Raw genomic sequence first — 22,388 nt, 5'->3', positions numbered from 1 at the left:
TGGGGGCGGAGAGGTCAGGAAGAGGATTGCAGGTTAGGAGGGCGGTGCTGAGTTGAGGGAACCGACTGAGACAAGGTGGGGGGAGGGGAAATGAGGAAGCTGGAGAAATCTGAATTCATACCTTGTGGTTGGATGGTTCCCAGGCGGAAGATGAGGCGCTCCTCCTCCAGCCGTCGTGTAGTTGTGTTCTGCCGGTGGAGGAGTCCAAGGACCTGCATGTCCTCGGTGGAGTGGGAGGGGGAGTTAAAGTGTTGAGCCACGGGGTGATTGGGTTGGTTGGTTCGGGCGGCCCAGAGGTGTTCTCTGAAGCGTTCCGCAAGTAAGCGGCCTGTCTCACCAATATAGAGGAGGCCACATCGGGTGCAGCGGATGCAATAGATGATGTGTGTGGAGGTACAGGTGAACTTGTGGCGGATATGGAAGGATCCCTTGGGGCCTTGGAGGGAAGTGAGTGTGGAGGTGTGGGCGCAAGTTTTACATTTCCTGCGGTTGCAGGGGAAGGTGCCGGGGGTGGAGGTTGGGTTGGTGGGGGGTGTGGATCTGACAAGGGAGTCACGAAGGGAGTGGTCCTTGCGGAACGCTGATAGGGGAGGGGAGGAAAATATATCCTTGGTGGTGGGGTCCGTTTGGAGGTGGCGGAAATGGCGGCGGATAATACGTTGTATGCGCAGGTTGGTGGGGTGGTAGGTGAGAACCAGTGGGGTTCTGTCTTGGTGGCGGTTGGAGGAGCGGGGCTCAAGGGCGGAGGAGCGGGAAGTGGAGGAGATGCGGTGGAGGGCATCGTCGATCACGTCTGGGGGGAATCTGCGGTCTTTGAAGAAGGAGGCCATCTGGGCTGTGCGGTGTTGGAATTGGTCCTCCTGGGAGCAGATGCGGCGGAGACGAAGGAATTGGGAATATGGGATGGCGTTTTTACAGGGGGCAGGGTGGGAGGAGGTGTAGTCCAGGTAGCTGTGGGAGTCAGTCGGTTTATAATAGATGTCTGTGTTGAGTCGGTCGCCCGAGATAGAAATGGAAAGGTCTAGGAAGGGGAGGGAGGAGTCTGAGACAGTCCAGGTGAATTTCAGGTCGGGATGGAAGGTGTTAGTAAAGTTGATGAACTGTTCAACCTCCTCGTGGAGTGTCAAATGAGCAGTCAGATAACTCAGTAGCAATGGTGAACAACTAATTAGAGTTGTTGGTGAAAAAAGTGGAAAGGAGAAAAGTTCTATATGTGGAATGAGCATGAAGCTTTCCAGAAAGATGTTCAGGATGCAATGAAAGAAGTAGGCAAGGACTGAAGTGTTACAAGTCATGCCCCAACATCCTGAATAAGGGCTTATACCCGAAACGTCGATTCTCCGGCTCCTTGGATGCTGCCTGACCTGCTGCGCTTTTCTAGCGACACATTTTTCAGTTTTGCCCCAACATCACCAATGCACTGTAGGAAGAAGTTGAACATTCTTACTCAAGTCCTCAAAACTGGTAATTCAACTTCAAGTGGCTTATCCCTTCCATTGCAGAAATAGGCTTGTTCAACCCAAATCACCCATACAACAATCTCCACCAATACCCAACCTCCGCCAATGTGTACCCAAGCCTCTAATCCTATCCATTTACTAAGATTCTGAAATAACCGTATCAAAAGAAATCAATAATTTGTTGTTGACTATAGCACTAAAACCCAATTATTTCTCTCTCTATAGCTGATGTTCCAACCTGTTGACTCATTCCAGAATTGTCTGCACCTCAGATTCACAGCTTCTATAGCATTTTGCTTAATCTAAGTGGTTTGCCTGCAGCACAGAGTATTTGATGGACTCTGAGACAATGTCATTGACCTCTTGGGAAAATGAAAGGAGCTAAAAGGTAAAAAAAAAAATGCTTTGGTAAGACAGTACATAACAAGTAAAATAGCTATATATTGAGGAATTCAATTACCTCAAGGATTGAGCAGAATTCAAGTTAACCAAACACACAGCTACGATTCTAAATAATTAACAAACCGGGATTCAAATTTTGTGTGAAGACCTAGAGGCATGGCACTCATCCACTGATTCAATCAACAAGCACATCGACCTGGACCCAATATACCGACCACTGCAGTGGACAGCTGGAATTGACAACCGGAAGCAGCAGATTCAAACCACTACAAATGCCGGAGGAAAGATCACAGAAGTGCTTTACAGGAAGCTCCTAAGCACTGAGGATGTCACCTAGACAGGGGATTAAACGTTTGCAAAACAAATTCCCAGCTTGGCGAACAGAACCACAACAATAAACTGGGATAAATATATAATTCGGTAAATAAAAAATAATTTTTTTTTAAGATTACGCATGTTACATCAAGATACTAAATTTCTCTAATTATGAGACAATACACTTTGGCAGAACCTATTCTAATCACATTTATTAACAGTACAGAAAAGCTCCAATTTAAATCTGAGACTTTAACAAAGTTAACTTCAAATTCTTTTGGAGTAAATCACCTTCAGTTTCAGAATAATGAGTGATAGAAATACACCAAGACTTCAGAATCCTCTTAACGATGAAGTATGTCAGAAAACTGATAATTATAAATTTTATTTTTCATAGTTAAAGAGCTATAAACAGACTGTTACAGGATTAGCAGTGGGTTTCACAGTTTCTTCCTTTAACCATATTTGACAGCAGTCACTCCAAAACCATTCAATAAACCCATCTAACAATATTAAGCAACGTATTTTATAACCCCTCCATTGCACAAAAGTTCACTGAACAACAAAACAAATGTAGAAACCTACAAAAGGCTGAGTGATGCGGGCTATGCCTGGATGTATGGCACAATTGGACAACAAATGCAGTTGGATCCATCTCAACATTGAGAGCAATTCACACCATTTTTTATGCTTTCCACAGCGGCATGGTGAGATTTTTTTTAAAACCAGGAAGTGATGAATTGTCAATGAGCCAACCCACCTAGTGATAGGGAACTGGACACCAACATCTCAGCTCAGACGCAGTACGCATACACTAAGTCCACAGATATTATCACCAATATGTATCATCCTCTAAGAACCTACATGTAGCTACATACCTGTAGCTCACTTACAGGATGCTTGTGCACTTAAGTGCTGGATCTTGGGGTGATAGCTACCATTGTACCTCTTCATTCAGGGGGACACACCCAGCTTAAGGACTGGATAAGGCTGCATCTTTGCTCACTCTCATAGCATTTACTCATGGATGTCTCCATGGATGCTCACAGCATCCCTGCCTTGCATAGTCTTGTCTTGCCTTAGACTATAAGGCCATAAGAGGCGGCCATGGGCCATTCAGCCCACTGAGTTTGCTCTGCCATTTGATTATGGCTAATGTGTTCCATTAGACCATAGACTATAAGATGTAAGAGCAGAATTAGGCCATTCAGTCTATTGAGTCTGCTCTGCCATTCAACCATAGTTGAAAGTTTCTCAACCCCATTCTTCTGCCTCTTTCCCATAACCTTTGATCCTCTTACTAATCAAGAACCTATCTATCGCGGTCTTAAATACACTCAATGACTTGGCCTCCACGGCTCTTTGTGGCAATGAGTTCTACAGACTAAGTACCCTTTGGAAGAAATTCCCCTCGTCTCAGTTCTAAAGGGTTGCCTCTTCCCTTGGAAGAGGCGTCATAGTCTCTCCTGCTAATGGAAACATCTATACACTCCTCTCAGTATTCCATAAGTTTCAATCCGATCCCTCCTCATCCTTCTAAACTCCACTGAGTACAGACCCAGACTCCTCAACTGCTCCGGTTGACAGCAAGCCCTTCAACCCTAGGATCATTGCTGTAAACTTCCGCTGAACCTCCTCCAAAGCCAGCACTTCCTTTCTTATTGAAAGGGCCGAAAACAGTTCACAATAATCAAATGCGGTCAGACCAGTTTTTTTGTGCTTGGTGTTTCAGACACAGATACCAGGCTCATATTACTGTTGAATAAAAATAGAAAGAACTATTGATACTATAAATCAGGAAAAAAAACAGAAATTGCTGGAAAAGCTCAGCAGGCTTGGCAGCATCTGTGGAGAGAAATCAAAGTTAACTTTTCGAGTCAAGTGACCCTTCATCATAACTGATGGTAAAGTGTTGGTTTATACCCAGAAGATATATTGGGTGGGGGTGGGGAGAGAGAGAGTGTTTAAAGGAGTAAATGGTAGGTGGGGATATAGCCCATAGTCGGAGAAAACTGGTTGTGTGTTACTCTTTGGAGGTTTGGTGTGGACTTGTTGGGCTGAAGGACCTGTTTTCACATTGTATGCAATGTAATCTAATCTAAAAACAGTTGGACAGACAAAGGAGTAGATAATGATCTAGGTATGAAAAGATGAGGTTGGAATGGGTCAGGGGACAGAGAAATTGAGAGAACCCTACATGAACATGATGCCAAATTATACTAATCCCTTCTGCCTGCCCTTGGTCCACATGCCTCCATTTCTTGCACATTCATGTGCTGATGTAAAAGTCGCTTAAATGCCTCTTTCGTGTCTGCCTACTACCCCTGCCTGCACCACAACCCCAGCATCATGTTCCAGACTCCTACCATACTGTGTAAAAACAACTTGCCCCTCACATCTCCTTTGAACTTTCCCCTTCTCATCTTAAATACATGCCCCTTAGTATTAGATATTTCAACTCTGGGAAAAATATTCCGACCATCAATCCTATCTATGCATCTCATAATTTTATAGCTTTCTCAAGGTTTGCGTAAACATTTGTAGCTCGGGTGCCAGTTGTTATAATTCTGGGGATGGTTGCTGAGCTGGGATGTTGATTTGCAGACTTTTCGTTCCCTGTCTAGGTAACATCTTCAGTGCTTCGGAGCCTCCTGTGAAGCATTGCTGTACAGTATCTTCTGGAATTTATTTGGTTCCATTCCTGCTTCTTCCAGTTGCTGATTCCAGTTGTTCATTCTATCAAGCCTTCTACCAAGTCTCCCATCACCCTCCGCCACTCTAGAGAAAACAACCCGGGTTTACAAGCCTCTCCACATAGCTCATGCTCTTTAATCCAGGTAAACCTCTTCTGCACCTCTCCAAAACCTTCACACCCTTCCTGTAATGTGGTGACCAGAACTGAATGGAACACTAAGTGTGGCCTAACCAACGTCTTATAAAGCTACAACACCCTGACTCTTGTATTCAGTTCCCTGACCAATAAAGGCAAGCATGCCATATGCCTTCTTTACCACTCTAGCTAATTACGTGGCCACTTTCAGGGCGCTATGGACTTAGACCCCCAGATCCCGCTGTAATTCAATGCTGCTCAGGCTACTGCCATTAACTGTATGCTTTTAACAAGTGATCTTCCAAAGTGCAGTACCTCACACATCCCAGATTAAAGACCATCTACTATTTTTCCACCTGTATCTGCAGTTGATCTATACCCCGCCGTATCCTTTGACAAGCCTTTACACTATCCACAACTCCACAGATCTGTCTTGTCTGCAAACTTACTGACCCACCCTTCTACATTTTTATCAAAGTCATTTACATAGATCACAAACAAGAGAGGTCAACGTACCGATCCCTGTCACGGACTTGCAGCCAGAAAAAGGTCGGTGGAGTTGTGGACAGTGAAGAAGGATGTGGCAGGTTACAGCGGGATATAGATAGGTTGCAGAGCTGGGCAGAAAGGTGGCAGATGGAATTCAATGTAGCTAAGTGTGAAGTCTTTCACTTTGGTAGGAGTAACAAGAAGATGGATTACTGGGCTAATGGTAGGCTACTTGGTAGTGTGGATGAGCAGAGGGATCTTGGTGTCCATGTACACAGATCTCTGAAAGTTGCCACCCAGGTAAATAGTGCTGTGAGGAAGGCATATGGTGTACTGGGCTTTATTGGTAGAGGAATTGAGTTCCGGAGTCCTGAGGTCATGTTGCAGTTGTATAAGACTCTGGTGCGGCCTCATCTGGAGTATTGCGTGCAGTTTTGGTCGCCATACTATAGGAAGGATGTGGAGGCATTGGAACGAGTGCAGAGGAGGTTTACCAGGATGTTGCCTGGCATGGTAGGAAGATCGTATGAGGAAAGGCTGAGGCACTTGGGCCTGTTCTCATTGGAGAAAAGAAGGTTTAGGGGAGATTTGATAGAGGTGTATAAGATGATTAGGGGTTTAGATAGGGTAGACACTGAGAACCTTTTACCGCTAATGGAGTCAGCTGTTACTAGGGGACACAGCTTTAAATTAAGGGGTGGTAGGTATAGGACAGATGTTAGGGGTAGATTCTTTACGCAGCGGGTTGTGAGTTCATGGAATGCCCTGCCAGTAGCAGTGGTGAACTCTCCCTCTTTATGGTAATTAAGGCAGGCATTGGATAGGCATATGGAAGTTATTGGGCTAGTGTAGGTTAGGTAGGATTTGGTCGGCGCAACATCGAGGGCCGAAGGGCCTGTACTGCGCTGTATTTTTCTATGTTCTATGTTCTATAAACACACCTCCACCACTACTCTCTGCCATCTATGGGCAAGCCAATTCTAAATCCAAGCACCTAAGTCACCATGGATCCCATGCATCTTAGTCTTCTCAAAGAGCCTCCTATTAGGGACCTTGGAGAAAACCACATTATGGAACTGGAACTGGAACTGGAGGTGGAGCTGGAGCTGGATGAATTTCAGATCATTCGGGAGATGGAGGGGGTTAAGGAGAGGAGTTACAAGGAGATAGTCACATCTCAGGTGCAAGAAAGAGGCAGATGGGTTACTGTCAGGGGATGGAAAAGGAACAGGCAGACATTGCAGAGATCCCCTGTGGCCATTCCCCTCAACAAGTATACCATTTTGGATGATGTGGGGGGGGGGGGGGGAACTACTTACCAGGTGTAAGCAATGGGGCAGAGGTCTCTGGCACAGAGTCTGTCCCTGTTGCTCAGAAGGGAAGGTGGAAGAGGAGTAGAGCATTAGTCATTGGGGACTCCATATATAGGGGGACAGATAGGAGGTTCTGTGGGAATGAGCAAGACTCACAGTTGGTGTGTTGCCTCCCGGGTGCCAGGGCTCGTGATATATCAGACCATGTTTTCGGGATCCTTGAAGGGGAGGGGAAGCAACCCCAAGTCGTGGTCCATGTAGGCACGAATGACATAGGCAGAAATTCAGGGAGCTAAGGTGGAAGCTAAGAGCTAGGACAAACAGAGTTGTTATCTTTGGTTTGTTACCCGTGCCACATGCTAGCGAGGGTAAGAATAGGGAGAGAGAAGAGTTGAACACAAGGTTACAGGGGTGATGCAGGAGGGAGGGCTTCGGATACCTGGATAATTGGGGCTCATTCTAGGGTAGGTGGGATCTCTACAAACAGGATGGTTTACACCTGAACCAGAGGGGTACCAATATCCCGGGAGTGCTCTTCGGGAGGGTTTAAACTAATCCAGCAGGGGCTTGGGAACTTGAATTTGTCATTCCAGTGTCCAGGAGATCAAGAGTAGTGAGTTCAGAAATATAGTTTCACAATCACAAGAGTGCACTGGCAAGCAGGAAGGTGATTTGAAGTGTGTCTACGTCAGTGCCAGGAGCATCCGGAATAAGGTGGATGAACTTGCAGTATGGGTTGGTACCTGGAATTTCGATGTTGTGGCCATTTCGGAGAGATGGATAGAGCAGGGACAGGAATGGTTGTTGCAGGTTCCAGAATTTAAATGTTTCAGTAACACAGAACACAGAAGATGGTGAAAGAGGGGGAGGTGTGACATTGTTACTCAAGGACAGTATTACGGTTGCAGGAAGGATGTTTGAGGACTTGTCTAGTGAGGTAGTATGGGCAGAGGTTAGGAACAGGAAAGGAGAGGTCACCCTGTTGGGAGTTTACTACAGGCCTCTGAATAGTTCTAGAGACATAGAGGAAAGGATTGCAAAGTTGATTCTGGATAGGAGCAACAGTAACAGGGTAGTTGTTATGGAGGACTTTAACTTTTCAAATATTGACTGGAAACACTATAGTTTGAGTACTTTAGGTGGATCAGTTTTTGTCCAATGTGTGCAGGAGGATTTCCTCACACAGTATGGAGACAGGCCAACAAGGGGTGTGGCCACATTGCATTTGGTACTGGTCTTAATTTGGAGGTAGGTGAGCACTTTGGTGGTAGTGACCACAATTCAGTTGTGTTTACTTTTACGATGGAAAGAGGCAGGTATAAACTGCAGGACAAGAGTTATAATGGAGGGAAAGGCAATTATTATGCAATTAGGTAAGATTAAGGATGCATACGATGGGGAAGGAAACTGCATGGGCTGGGCACAATTGAAATGACCAGCTACTGCCTGTCTTTGATAAGTATGCACCTGTCAGGCAGGGAGGAAGTGGTCGAGTGAGGGAGCCGTGCTTTAGATTAGATTAGATTAGACTTACAGTGTGGAAACAGGCCCTTCGGCCCAACAAGTCCACACCAACCCGCCGAAGCGCAACCCACTCATACCCCTTACCTAACACTACGGGCAATTTAGCTTGGCCAATTCACCTAACCCGCACATCTTTGTGACTGTGGGAGGAAACCGGAGCACCCGGAGGAAACCCACGCTGACACGGGGAGAACGTGCAAACTCCACACAGTCAGTCGCCTGAGTCGGGAATTGAACCCGGGTCTACAGGCGCTGTGAGGCAGCAGTGCTAACCATTGTGCCACCGTGCCGCCCTTTACTAAGGGAGTTGAATGTCTTCTCAAGAGGAAGAAGGTAGCTGATGTTAGGATGAGACGTGAAGACTCAGTTAGGCGCTTGAGAGTGACAAGCTAGCCAGGAAAGATCTAAAGAGAGACCAAGAAGAGTAAGGAAAGGTCAGGAGAAGTCATTGGTGGATAAAATCAAGAAAAACCCTAAGGCTTTCTATAGGTATATCAGGAATACAAGAATGACGAGAGTAAGATTAGGGCCAATAAAGGATAGAAGTAGGAAGTTGTGGGTGGACTCAGAGGAGATGAGGTGGTGTTAAATGAATATTTTTCGTTGGTATTAACACTGGAAAAAGACAATGCGGTTGAGGGGAATACTGAGATACAGGCTACTAGATGAGATGGAATTGAGGTTCACGAGGTGGTGGTGTTAGCTGGATGGGATTTATCCTATCTGGGAAGCCAGGGAGGATATTGTAGTGTCTTGGACCTTGGTCTTTATGTTGTCATTGTGCAAAAAGACTGGAGGATAGCAAATGTTGCTCCCTTGTTCAGGAAGGGGAGTAAAGACAACCCTGGAAATTATATACCTTACTTTGGTTGTGGGAAAAGTGTTGGAAAAGCTTATAAGAGATAGGATTTATAATAATCTAGAAATGAATAAGTTGATTAGGGATAGTCAACACGGTTTTGTGAAGGGTAGGCTATGCCTCACAAACCTTGAGTTCTTTGAGAAGGTGACCAAACAGGTGGATGAGGGTAAAGCCATTGATGTGGTGTATGTGAATTTTGGAAAGGCGTTTAATAAGGTGCCCTATGGTAGGCTACTGAACAAAATACGGAGGCATGGGATTGAGGGTGATTTAGCGGTTAGGATCAGAAATTGGCTAGCTGAAAGAAGACAGTGGGTGGTGTTTGATGGGAAATGTTTATTCTGGAGTTCAGTTACTGGCGATGTACTGCAAGGTTTGGGGCCATTTCTGTATGTCATTTTAAAAAATTACCTGGATGGGGTGCACAAGGTAGGGTTAGTAAATTTAGGCGGATGACACTAGGTTGGTAGAGTCATGGATAGTGATGAAGGATATATGTCACCTTCTCAACATTTGCTATCCTCCAGTCTCGCTCCTATCGAGGATCATCTTTGCTATCCTATCCTCTACATCAGTGGAACTATTTGGACGCCTATAGAAAGCTCCCAACTCCTTTCCTGTTTCTAATCCCAGCCCATACAATCTCAATGGACGAGTCCTTAAACGCCCTTTCTGCAACTGTAATACTGTCCTTGATTATCAACGCCGCACCTCGACCTCTTATCATTTTCTCTGTTCTTACTGAAACATCTAAATCGCGGAATCTGCAATAACCATTCCTGTCCCTGCTCTACCCATGTCTCTGAAATGGCCACAACATCGAAATCCCAGGTACCAACTTATGCTGCAATTCATCCACCTTATTCCGGATACTCCTGGCATTGAAGTAGACACACTTCAAACCAATGTTCTGCTTGCTGGTGCCTTCTTAATTCTGACCTCACTACTCTTAACCTCCTGCATACTCATAATACAATTTTGGTTCCCATCCCATTTACCAGGATGTTGCCTGGTATGGAGGGAGCACCTTATGAAGAAAGGCTGAGGGATTTGAGTCTTTTTTAATTGGAGAAAAAAAGGTGACTTAATTGAGACATAAAAGATAATCAGAGAGTTATATAGGGTGGATACTGAGAGCCTTTTTCCTCAGATGGTAATGGCTAGCAGGAGGGGATATAACTTTAAATTGAGGGGTGATGGATATTAGGACAGATGTCAGAGGTAGTTTCTTTACTCAAAGAGTGGTAGGGGCATGGAACACCCTGCCGACAACAGTAGTAGACTTGCCAAATTTTAAGGGCATTTAAATGATCATTGAATAAACGTAAGGATGAAAATGGAATGGTGTTGGATAGAGAGGCTTCAGATTGGTTTCACAGGATGGCACAACATTGAGGGCCAAATTGCTGTACTGCTGTAATGTCCCCTTTGAGGCATTCAAATTCTTCTATCTGCCATTGGAGGATTCAAACCCTCGTCCCTAGAACATTACAAGATCTCTGATTTAATAATCCAGCAATAATACCACTTGGCCAATACCCTTCCTTTGACATCCAAAGGCATTACCATCAGAGATGGTGGAGAGGAATTGGGGAGGGGAGGGGGGTCATGGAAACTAATGAGAGATCTGGAGGTAATCATTATTGGAGAGTGATGGGAAATTAGAGGTCTTGCTGTAGTCAAAGTGCCCAAGACCACGGAGAGATTTAGCCATCAGGAAGGGATTAGATATCACCTACCCACGAGGAAGAATTTTGATCAGCTTGCGGGAGAACTCCTGTGCCACCTGGTTCACGAACAAAGTGGTAAGAGGGATTTAACAGTAAGAGCCCGCTGTGCACAGGTCTCTCCAGTTGCCAGGTTTCCCAAGTATTGGAACATTTAAATATTTGTATCACAGAACTATCTCTGATGGGAGCATGCTAAACACCGGCATTCCTCAACAAAGCTCTACTAACACCCAGAATGGTATTGTCTTGTATTTTCTGAATTTGAAACCCCTTCATATTCCCACCAATCTGGTGATTTAAAATCAACCTCATCTATTCTATGACAATAGTAAATTCGTCTTATCAAATCTATGGGTACTCGAACAATATTGGGTACACTGGTCAATTTGGAGTGCATCGAGAGTTTTCCTTTAATAAAGGGGTCCAAAAAAATAGCATTAGTTAATTCCTACCTTTGCTTTGCTCTCCTCCACAACAAATTTACGAAGTCTTTGTCCTCTTCCTACAGAAAATCTTTGACCTGCATCTGCTTCACTCCCTCTAAGACTGCTTGTTGGTCCAAATGTCCGTTTCTCACTGACCACCCTCTTTTCCTGTAAATGTGAAGTAGTACAAATAAATCAGACCACAGCAGCAATAACAAATAACCTTAATACATACTTTCCCCATCTTGCAAGAACAGGTAAAAGAAGGCGAATATTTAGCTTTTCCTTAACAAAGAGCTCAATGCAATTTTATTAATATATCAACAAGATATACATAAAAGATGAAGATAGCACAAAAACAATTGAATCATACAAATAAGCTGCGCTTACACATACTTTAATTTTGCTGGTCAGGCATATTTAAACTTCTATGATTCTAACAATGTAAAAAAGTTTATATATTCTTCTCTCCTTAAACAGCCTATCTTCAAATATCTTACCTATTCCATTATAGTTAGAGCAACTCTGGCAAAGATTGCTCTTTCTTGCCCCACTATCAATCTTTTTGTACCCTAGCAATACATCCTTCACCTTCTTTAATGCTGATGCACATGATTTACCATGGCAACAACATTTAAAGTCGCATGTATGCTGAATACCTCTGACTTGAACTCCTGATCACAGCTCGTAAGCTATCTGTTGTCTTTTTGTCAAATCTCCCATTTAACTGAGTGTTGAATGAGTCAGAAATTCTTCCAGTTATTGGTTGCAAAGAATTAAGGTTTCATCTTTTGGCCATTTCATAAGCCCTTGCCCATTATCTATAGCTTCACTAGACTACCTGGTAACAGGATACACCATCCAAATTCAGCATATGCTTAGGTTATCGTGCCTAAAATTGCTCTCTAACATAAATAAATGAGCAATCTTGAAGAGCAGAAATTGTAAAATCTTTGTTCCACCCAATACAGAAAATTTCACTGCATTAGTTTTTTTTATTTACAATGAAAGAAAAATGCGAGAAAAACAGATAATGTAGTGCTGTAATTATCCTAATATAAGACTAGAAAGCAATGTCTAAAGGAAAAGGGGTGGAGAGAATGTTTAAAACATTTACAAAAGTGGATCATTTCAAATGGCACCGAAAATGTTGGTGGGAATGCACGCTCACTCCTGACAATTTTCCTGCAGCTAACTGGACAAAGGATGGACTTTACTCCTTTCTGGACAGGAGGGTACACTTCAGAGAGCTGTTGATCAATCAAATCGGCCAGTAGCTCTTTAGCTCAGAGGGTCCAGTGGGAACGGTGGTCACTACTGGGACTACACTGAATACCACACAATAAAGTGCCGGACCTGGAATACAAGTCTGCACTAGAAACAGAGGGTATAGAGAGGATGGAGTTAGGTTATGATGAAATATCAGGGCTCAGAGGGCAAGGTGGAGAGTTGTAGGCAAAATTTAGTGTGGTGAAAATTGGCTTTTGGTGTAGTGTGAGGTCGTAAGGAACATGGACGCCTTTTGGGGGTGGAGGGGTGTGTTCACAGCAATCAGACGATGTCCATAATGAGCTGCATGTCCTGCCAATATTTTCTGTTGTCTAGTAGCAAAGTGCTACTAGAAAATGGCAAGGACAATGACCAGAGTGGGCAAACCAAATGTAGTCACTCCAATGGACAAAAACATGGGATACATTCTTGCTGAAAGTTCAAACATTGCAGAACTGTACATAAAGCAGCCATTTGCAAACCCTAACTACACATATAATCATTTCATCACCCATTTGGTGTGCATGCCAGTGGTCATTACAATTTGGAAGGTTGGAATAGAAAAGCAGTGATGTGCTTCTGAGACTTTATAAAGCTCTAGTTAGGCCCCACTTCGAATACTGTGTCCACGTTTGGGCTCCACACCTCAGGAAGGACATACTGGTACTGGAGCATGTCTAGTGGATATTCACACGGATGATGCCTGGAATGTTAGGCTTAACATATGATGAACGCTGAGGATCTTAGGATTGTATTAAATGGAGCTTAGAAGGTTGAAGGGAGATCTAATAGAAACTTACAAGATAATGCATGGCTTAGAAAGGGTGGATGCTGGGAAGTTGTTTCCATTAGGCGGAGAGACTAGGACCCGTGGGCATAGCCTTAGAGGGGGTCAATTTAGAATGGAAATGACGAGACATTGCTTCAGTCACAGAGTGGTGGGCCTATGGAATTCATTGCCATGGAACGCAGAGGAGGCCAGAACGTTAAATCTCTTCAAGGCAGGGATTGATAAATTCTTGATCTCAAAAGGAACTAAGGGCTATGGGGAGAGTGCGGGTAAGTGGAGTTGAAATGCCCATCAGTCATGATTAAAAGACAAAGTGGACTCGATGGGCCGAATAGCCTTTCTTCCACTCCTATGTCTTTTGTCTTATGGAGTTTGTCATCTCAACAATGTCTATGTTAGCAATAATGATAATTACAGAGGGCCAATGCTGCTGTAGGGGAACAAAGAAACCATTTGGGAATCATATTTAAGGTTGCAGAATGTCTTTTTGTACTCATCTCACACGTATGTATGTATAGTGAAATCTTCCATGATGTCGATTCTTACCACATTCCTCTAAGGATGGTCACCAACCTTCGTGTTTAAAATTGAACAATGGTTAGTGAGTGTCACTAAGTTGAATGATTTCTGCTTTGTCTGTCTTCCAATGGCTCTAAGGGCCATTCATTCCCTCTGATCTACATCTTAAAATGAGCTTATCAAGACTGGTAATATTTTATTTTTAAAGAAAAGGAATGAGAAATCAAGGTTATTCACTGAAAGAATTAAGCCATAGGATTCTGCGGTTTAAAGTCAAGTTTGTTTTGCTTTAAACTGCAGAATCCAATGGCTTAATTGTTTCAGTAAGTAACTGGGATTTCTCATTCCTTTTCTTTAAAATAAAAAAAATTTACTGGTTTTGACTGAAAGTCAACAGTCAAACAGAACAAATGCTAAACACTATCTTAGCTAACACTCACGCCAAAACTCCGAATCAACATAAATATGAATTAGAACATAGAACAATACAGCGCAGAACAGGCCCTTCAGCCCTTGCTGTTATGTCAACCGGTGAACTATTCTCAGCTCGTCCCCCTACACTATCCCAAAATCATCCATGCGCTTATCTAAGGATTGTTTAAATCTCCCTAATTTGGCTGAGTTGACGACACTAGCAGGTAGGGCATTCCATGCCCACACCACTCTCTGCGTAAAGAATCTGCCTCTGAAATCTGTCTTAAATCTAACACCCCTCAATTTGTAGTTATGCCCTCTCGTACAAGCTGACGTCATCATCCAAGGAAAAAGTTTTTCATTGTCTACCCTATCTAATCCTCTGATCATCTTGCATGTCTCTGTCAAATCCCCCCTTAGCCTTCTTCTTTCCAATGAGAACAGACCCAAGTCTCCCAGCCTTTCCTCATAAGACCTTTCCTCCAGACCAGGCAATATCCTGGTAAATCTCCTCTGCACCTTTTTCAATGCTTCCACATCCTTCCTGTAAAGGGGCGTCCAGAACTGTACATAATATTCCAAGTGTGGCCACACCAGCGTTTTGTATAGTTGCAGCATGATATTGCAGTTTCGGAACACAATCCCTCTACCAATGAAACCTAACACACCGTATGCCTTCCTAACAGCACTCTCCACCTGGGTGGCAACTTTCAGAGATCTATGCACATGGACTCAAGATCCCTCTGCACATCCACACTACCAAGAACCTTTCCTTGGACCCAGTACTTTACCTTCCTGCTATCCACATATCTGACCCAGAGTTTGGGTTGAATTTGCAGTAAGACTGTTTATGACAAGCAACATGAGTTTGACTGGCATAACACTACTATTATAGGACAAGCCAAACAGAGAACAGCCAGGGAATTCCTAGAGGCATGGCACTCATCCACAGATTCAATCAATAAGCACATCGACCTGGACCCAATATACCGACCACTGCAACGGACAGCTGGAACTGACAACCGGAAGAGGCAGAGACAAACCACTATAAATGCCGGAGGAAACATCACAGAAGCACTTCACAGGAGGCTCCCAAGCACTGAGGATGTCACCTAGACAGGGGACTAAATGTCTGCAACACAAACTCCCAGCTCGGCGAACAGAACTACAACATTCTTCCCAAAGTGCATCACCTCACATTTAGCTGCATTGAACTCCATTTGCCACCTCTCAGACCAATTCTGCAATTTATCCAAGTCCTCCTGCAATCTGTAACATTCTTCCACACTGTCCACTACTCTACCGACTTTAGTGTTGTCTGCAAATTTACTAATCCATCCACCTATGCCTACGTCTAAGTCTTTTATAAAAATGACAAACAGCAGTAGTCCCAAAACAGATCCTTATGGCACACCACTAGTAACTGGATTCCAGACTGAATATTTTCCATCAACAACCACTCACTGTCTTCTTTCAGAAAGTCAGTTTCTAATCCAAACTGCAAAATCACCCTCAATTCCACACCTCTGCATTTTCTCCATCAGCCTACCATGTGGAACCTTATTAAAGGCTTTACTGAAGTACATGTATACCATGTCAACTCTCCTACCCTCATCTACATGCTTGGTCACCTTCTCAAAAAACTCAATGAGGTTTGAGAGACACGACCTGCTCTTGACGAAACCACGTTGACTATCTGAAATCAAATTGTTGCTTGCTAGATGATTATAAATTGTATCTCTTATAATCCTTTCCAAAACCTTTCCTATAACAGAAGTAAGGCTCACTGGTTTATAATTACCTGGGTCATCTCTACTGTCCTTCTTGAACAAGGGCACAACATTTGCAATCCTCTAGTCCTTAGGTACTAAACCTGTAGACAATGATGATTGAAATATCAAAGCCAAAGGCTCTGCTATATCCTCCTTAGCTTCCCAGAGAATCTTCAGATAAATACCATCTGGCCCAGGGGACTTGTCTACTTTCATTCCTTCTAGAATTGATAACACCTGTCCCAAGTAACTATCCTTGCTGCAGGCATGTTGCAGTTGATTATAAACTGTACCAATGCGCAGTACATGAATGATGGAGAACACAGGGCTTAATGAGAGGTATGAACTGAAGCAAATCTGTATTATTAAAGAAAGGATGTTGTGGAAATTGCTAGATTAAAGGCTGATAAATTCCCAGGACTTAATAATCCACATCTCAGAGTACGTAAGGAAGTGTACTTCAATATGTTGGTAGTCATTTTCAAGATTCTTTAGACTCGAACAATTTTTACAAATTGGAGGTTAGTTAATATATCCACACTATTTAAAAAGGGAGATAGAAACTGGATTTACACAGAAATGAGCATGAATTAATAGCAGGGAAGATACTGGAGTCCATTATCAAGGATTTTACAGCAGCGCACTTACAAAACAGTGGTAGAATCAGACACAGTGTGCATAGATTCACGAAGGGGAAATCGTGCCCGACAAATCGACTGGAAATTGTCAAGATAAAGGGAGCTAGTAGATGTGATTTATTAGTGTTATGAAGTTGTAGACGTATACTGTACTTTTAAGGGAGCTGAAATTTCTGGCTGGCACAAAGTGTACTGAAAGAATTTAAAATGTAACATTCGTCCGTGAAACCAATGGTGCAACCGAGTTGCAATGATACAAAAACACATTTAAACTCGTTCAATCAGTTTTAAAAGTGCCCCCATATACCAAAATCCAATCAACTTTGAATTTAGTACTTTGACAACAAATCAATGAAACCATCCAATGTTTTGGGGTATAAACCCAGACATTTTGAACAGATGGGGGAGAACTGCCAATAAAATCAACAACTACAGACTGCTAGCTGGATAGCTCTCTGAAAGGTACCTGTTCATATGAAAGACCTGTGAAGCAAAATACTGAAGAAAAGATGACAGTGGAAAATCTAGAGTCAGGTGATAGAGATGCATAGCATGGAAACAAACCCTTCAGTTCAAATTGTCTATGCTAACCAGGTAAACCAACCAATCTAGTCCCACCTGCCAGCACCCAGTCCATATCCCTCCAAACCCTTCCTATTCATATACCCATCTAGATGCCTTTTAAATGTTGCAATTGTACTAGCCTCCACCACTTCCTCTGGCAGCTCATTCCATAAACATACTATCCAATGCGTGAAAAAGTTGCCCCTTAGGTCTCTTTCATATCTTTCCCCTCTCACCCTAAATCTATGCCCTCTACTTCTGGATTCCCCCGCGCCATGGAAAAGACTGTCTATTAACCCTATCCATGCCCCTCATGACTTCAGAAACCTCTATAAGGTCAACCGTCAGCCTCCGACGCTCCAGGGAAAATAGCACCAGCCTATTCAAGCTCCCCCTATAACCCAAATCCTCCAACCCTGGCAACACCTTCTAAATCTTTTCAGAACCTTTTCAAGTTTCACAACATCTTTCCAATAGGAAGAAGACCAGAAATGCATGCATATTCCAACAGTAGCCTAACCAAAGTCCTGTACAGCTGCAACATGACCCCCAGCTCCTGTACTCAAAGATTCGACATCTGGCTGTTTTGAAATTTGAATTTTTTTTGAAAATCTTAATCAGGGTTTTAATCGGATCAGTATTGCAGAGTGGGAAAGTAAGAAATAGTTTTAAGAGAAAGGAGTTGTAAACAGTTGTTGGTTTTAATATTTTCTGTTAGACTTGAAGAATAAAATAGTTAATTTTTACTTTAAATACCACCCTCTGGGTTGGTGCTTTGCCTCTTGAAACTTAACAGATTATAGAATGAGGTGAGCTTCTCAGTGTGTCAGGTTTAAATTAGCAGAGGGGTTTACCCAGTGTCGTAACACTGGATTTTCAGAATGTTTCCGACAATGTCCCACATAGTGACTAATATGTAAAATTAAAGTGTATGGTATTGAGGGTACTGTGTTGAGATGGATAGAAAATTGGTTAGCAGACAGGAAACAAGATAAGAAAACGTCTTTTTCTGAATGGCAGGCAGTGACTAGTTGGATCGTGCAGAGTTCGGTCCTAGGACTCCAGCTATTCACAATGGTATATATAGTGAAAATTTAGTCGAGTAAACTAAACATAATATCACAAAATGTGCAGATGACACAAAGCGGGGTGGAAAGGTGAGCTGTGAGGAGGATGCAAGTCAGCTGAATATGTACATGCTTGGCAGATGAATATGGATGAATGTAGGTTATCCATTTTGGTAGAAAAAACAGGAAATAAGATTATGGTGGGAATGACTGTCAATTGAGAGAAGGGAATATGAGATTCTGAAGGGAGAAAGTAAGGACTGCAGATGCTGGAGATTAGAGTTGAAAAATGTGTTGCTGGAAAAGCGCAGCAGGTCAGGCAGCATCCAAGGAGCAGGAGAATCGACGCTTCAAACGTAAGTCCTTCTTCAGGAATGAGGAAGGTGTGCCAAGCAGGCTAAGATAAAAGGTAGGGAGGAGGGACTTGGGGGAGGGAAACTGGGAATGCAATAGATGGAAGAAGGTTAAGGTGAGGGTGATAGGCCGGAGAGGGGGTGGGGGCGGAGAGGTCAGGAAGAAGATTGCAGGTCAATATTCAATATTGTCTGGGTGTCCCTGTGCACCAGTTGCTAAAAGGCTGCCCATAGTTGCAGAAGGCTGCAAAGAAGGCAAACTTTATGTCAGCTTCATAACAAAGAAGATTTGTGTAGAGGCAGGGATATCTTGCTCGATGTTACAGGGCACTGGTGAGGCCTCAGCTCTAACAGTACATGCAGTTTTGGTCTTTTTTATCTAAGAAAGAATGTCTGGGCTATAGAGGCATGGCAGTGAAGGTTTATCAGATTGATTCTTGGGATGGCAAGACTAACGTATGAGGAGAGATTAAATTAGTTAGGATTATATTCACCAGAGTTTAAAAGAACAAGGGATGATCTTATAGAAACTTATAAAATTCTAGCAGGTTAGATGCAGGAAGGATGTTCCTAATGAACAGGGTGTCCAGATACAGGAATAATAATCTCAGACCTTTCAGGACTGAGATGGGAAGAAATCTTTTCACTCAGAGACTGAAGAACTTGTGGAATTTACCACCTGAAAAAGTGGTTGAAGCCAAAACATTCAAGAAGCAGGCAGATAATAGCGGTTGTGGCCAAAGGGATTATAGGACCTGGTGAGAGGATGACATTAGGGTACGGACTTCGATAATCAACCATGATTATAATGAATGCAGGAGTGGGCTTGACGGGTTGAATGGCCTACACCTGCCCCAATCTTCTACATTTGCAGTAAATACTCCATGATAGATCTTGCAAATAGGCTTGGCTGTTTACTCAGCACGTCTATCATCAACAATAACATAAAACCCATTTTTGCTTTTAAAAAAAAGGTCAATCTCTTCAGAGATATCATCACTCACTTCTCATGCTGAAATGCTTGGAAAGAATGGACGAGAAAATGTTTCCACTAGTAGGAGAGACTAGGAACCGAGGGAACACAATGAAGGGTGGAAGACCATTTAGAATTGAGATGAAAAGGAATGTCGTTTACCAAAGGATGGTTAATAGAGTCATAGAGATGTACAGCATGGAAACAGACCTTTTGGTTCAACTTGTCCATGCCAACCTGATATTCTAACCTAATCTAGTCCCATTTGCCAGCACTTGACCCACAGCCCTCTAAACCATTCCTTCTTATTCATACACTCATCCAGATGTCTTTTAAATGCTGTAATTGCACCAGGCTCTACCACCCTCTGGCAGCTCATTCCATACATGTACCACCCTCTGCATGAAAAGTTCCCCCTTAGGTTCCTTTTAAATTTTTCCCCTCTCACCCTAAACTTACGTCCTCTAGTTCTGGACTCCCCACCCCAGGGAAAAGACCTTGTCTATTTATCCTATCCATAGAACATAGAACATAGAACATAGAAGGATACAGCGCAGTACAGGCCCTTCGGCCCTCGATGTTGCGCCGACCGAATCCTACCTAACCTATACTAGCCCAATAACTTCCAAATGCCTATCCAGTGCCCGCTTAAATGACCATAAAGAAGGAGAGTTCACCACTGATACGGGCAGGGCATTCCATGAACTCACAACCCGCTGTGTGAAGAATCTACCCCTAACATCTGTCCTATACCTACCACCCCTTAATTTAAAGCTATGTCCCCTAGTAACACCTGACTCCATTAGCGGTAAAAGGTTCTTAGTATCTACCCTATCTAAACCCCTAATCATCTTATACACTTCTATCAGATCTCCCCTAAACCTTCTCTTCTCCAATGAGAACAGCCCCAAGTGCCTCAGCCTTTCCTCATAAGATTTTCCTACCATTCCAGGCAACATCCTGGTAAACCTCCTCTGCACTCGTTCTAAAGCTTCCACATCCTTCCTATAGTATGGCGACCAAAACTGCACACAATACTCCAGATGAGGCCGCACCAGAGTCTTATACAACTGCAACATGACCTCAGGACTCCGGAACTCAATTCCTCTGCCAATAAAGCCCAGTACACCATATGCCTTCCTCACAGCACTATTTACCTGGGTGGCAACTTTCAGAGATCTGTGTACATGGACACCAAGATCCCTCTGCTCATCCACACTACCAAGTAGCCTACCATTAGCCCAGTAATCCATCATCTTGTTATTCCTACCAAAGTGAACGACTTCGCACTTAGCTACATTGAATTCCATTTGCCACATTTCCGCCCAGCTCTGCAACTTATCTATATCCCGCTGTAACCTACCACTTCCTTCCTCACTATCCACAACTCCACCGACTTTTGTGTCATCCGCAAACTTGCTTACCCAGCTTTCAAGTCCTTCCTCTAGATCATTTATAAAGATAACAAAAAGCAATGGTCCCAAAACAGATCCTTGTGGTACACCGCTAGTAACTGCGCTCCAAGATGAACATAGTCCATCAACTACTACCCTCTGTCTCCTTCCATGCGTCTTAAGATTTTATAAACCTCTATTAGGTCACCCCTCAGCCTCCAAAGTTCCAGGGAAAACAACCTCAGCCTATTCAGCCTCTCCATATAGCTCAAATCCTCTAAACCTGGCAACATCCTTGTAAATCTTTTCTGAACCCTTTCAAGTTTCACAACATCATTCCAAAAGGAAGGAGACCAGAACTGCACGCAATATTCTAAAAGTGGCCTAACCAATATCCTGTACAGCTGTAACGATTCCAATACTCAATTCTCTGACCAATAAGGAAAAGCATTCCAAACGCCTTCTTCACTATCCTATCTACCTACGACTGCACTTTCAAGGAACTATGAACCTCCAAAAAAAATGGTGATATTTTCTGGATCTGTTGATTGTGAAACAGCAAAGATGGCCTTTAGTAGAGTGATGTGCTCTTCCTGTTGGATGTGAGAGTTTCCATGTTACTGATGATGATGATTTCTGCAGGAAATGTCTTTGGTTGTGAATCCTATCAGTCGTATGGATTGGTTACAGCAGCAGATAGAGGCAATGAGGAATTTACAAGAGCCGTGGGTGTGACGGATGGCAGTTACAAGAAGGGAGAAAGGCTGCAGATACAGTCAGATAGATGGGTTGACTCTAGGAAACGAAGCAGAGGGAGGCAGGTACTGCAGGAATCTCTTGTGGCTATCCTTATCTCAAACAAGTATACTGTTGTGGAAAATGTAGGGGGTGATAGACTCTCAGGGAAAGGTAGCACAAACAGCCACATTTCTGGTTTCGGGACTGTCTCAAATGTCGGGTTCCAAGCGATCGATTGTGATAGGGGACTCTCTAGTCATAGGCAGAGGCAGAGGCAGACGTTTCTGCAGCCAGCAGTGAAAAATCAGAATGGAGTGTTGCCTTCTTGGAGCCAGGAACAAGAGTACCTCAGAGAGGGTGCAGAATGTTCTCAAAGGGGAAAGGGACCAGCAGGAGGTCATTGTACACACTGGAAATAATGACATAGGAAGAGAAAATTATGAGATTCTGAAGGGAGAAAATAGAAAGCTAGGCAAGAATTTAAAAAGGAGGTCCTCAAGGGTAGTAACATCTGCATTACTCCCAGTGCTACGAGCTAGTGAGGGTA

The 22,388-nt window shown here is 43.4% G+C and overlaps 1 protein-coding gene across 9 annotated transcripts in view; it reads right to left on the bottom strand.

Moving 5' to 3' along the window:
- The window catches only part of LOC132818064 (coiled-coil domain-containing protein 9-like), a 292,055-nt gene that overhangs the window by 191,359 nt on the left and 78,308 nt on the right, over positions 1-22,388 (bottom strand). For all 9 annotated transcript variants that reach the window (XR_009644952.1, XM_060828707.1, XM_060828708.1 and 6 more), the window contains one exon: positions 11,378-11,518. Coding sequence is in view for 8 of the 9 variants with exons in the window: in XM_060828707.1 (XP_060684690.1) it covers positions 11,378-11,518 (141 nt within the window). In the remaining variant the exon portion in view is untranslated. The remainder of the gene's footprint in view (positions 1-11,377; positions 11,519-22,388) is intronic.

The sequence above is a fragment of the Hemiscyllium ocellatum genome, chromosome 8 (genome assembly GCF_020745735.1).
Source record: "Hemiscyllium ocellatum isolate sHemOce1 chromosome 8, sHemOce1.pat.X.cur, whole genome shotgun sequence".
NCBI lineage: Eukaryota > Metazoa > Chordata > Chondrichthyes > Orectolobiformes > Hemiscylliidae > Hemiscyllium > Hemiscyllium ocellatum.
This window is presented reverse-complemented; position numbering and strand designations above follow the sequence as displayed.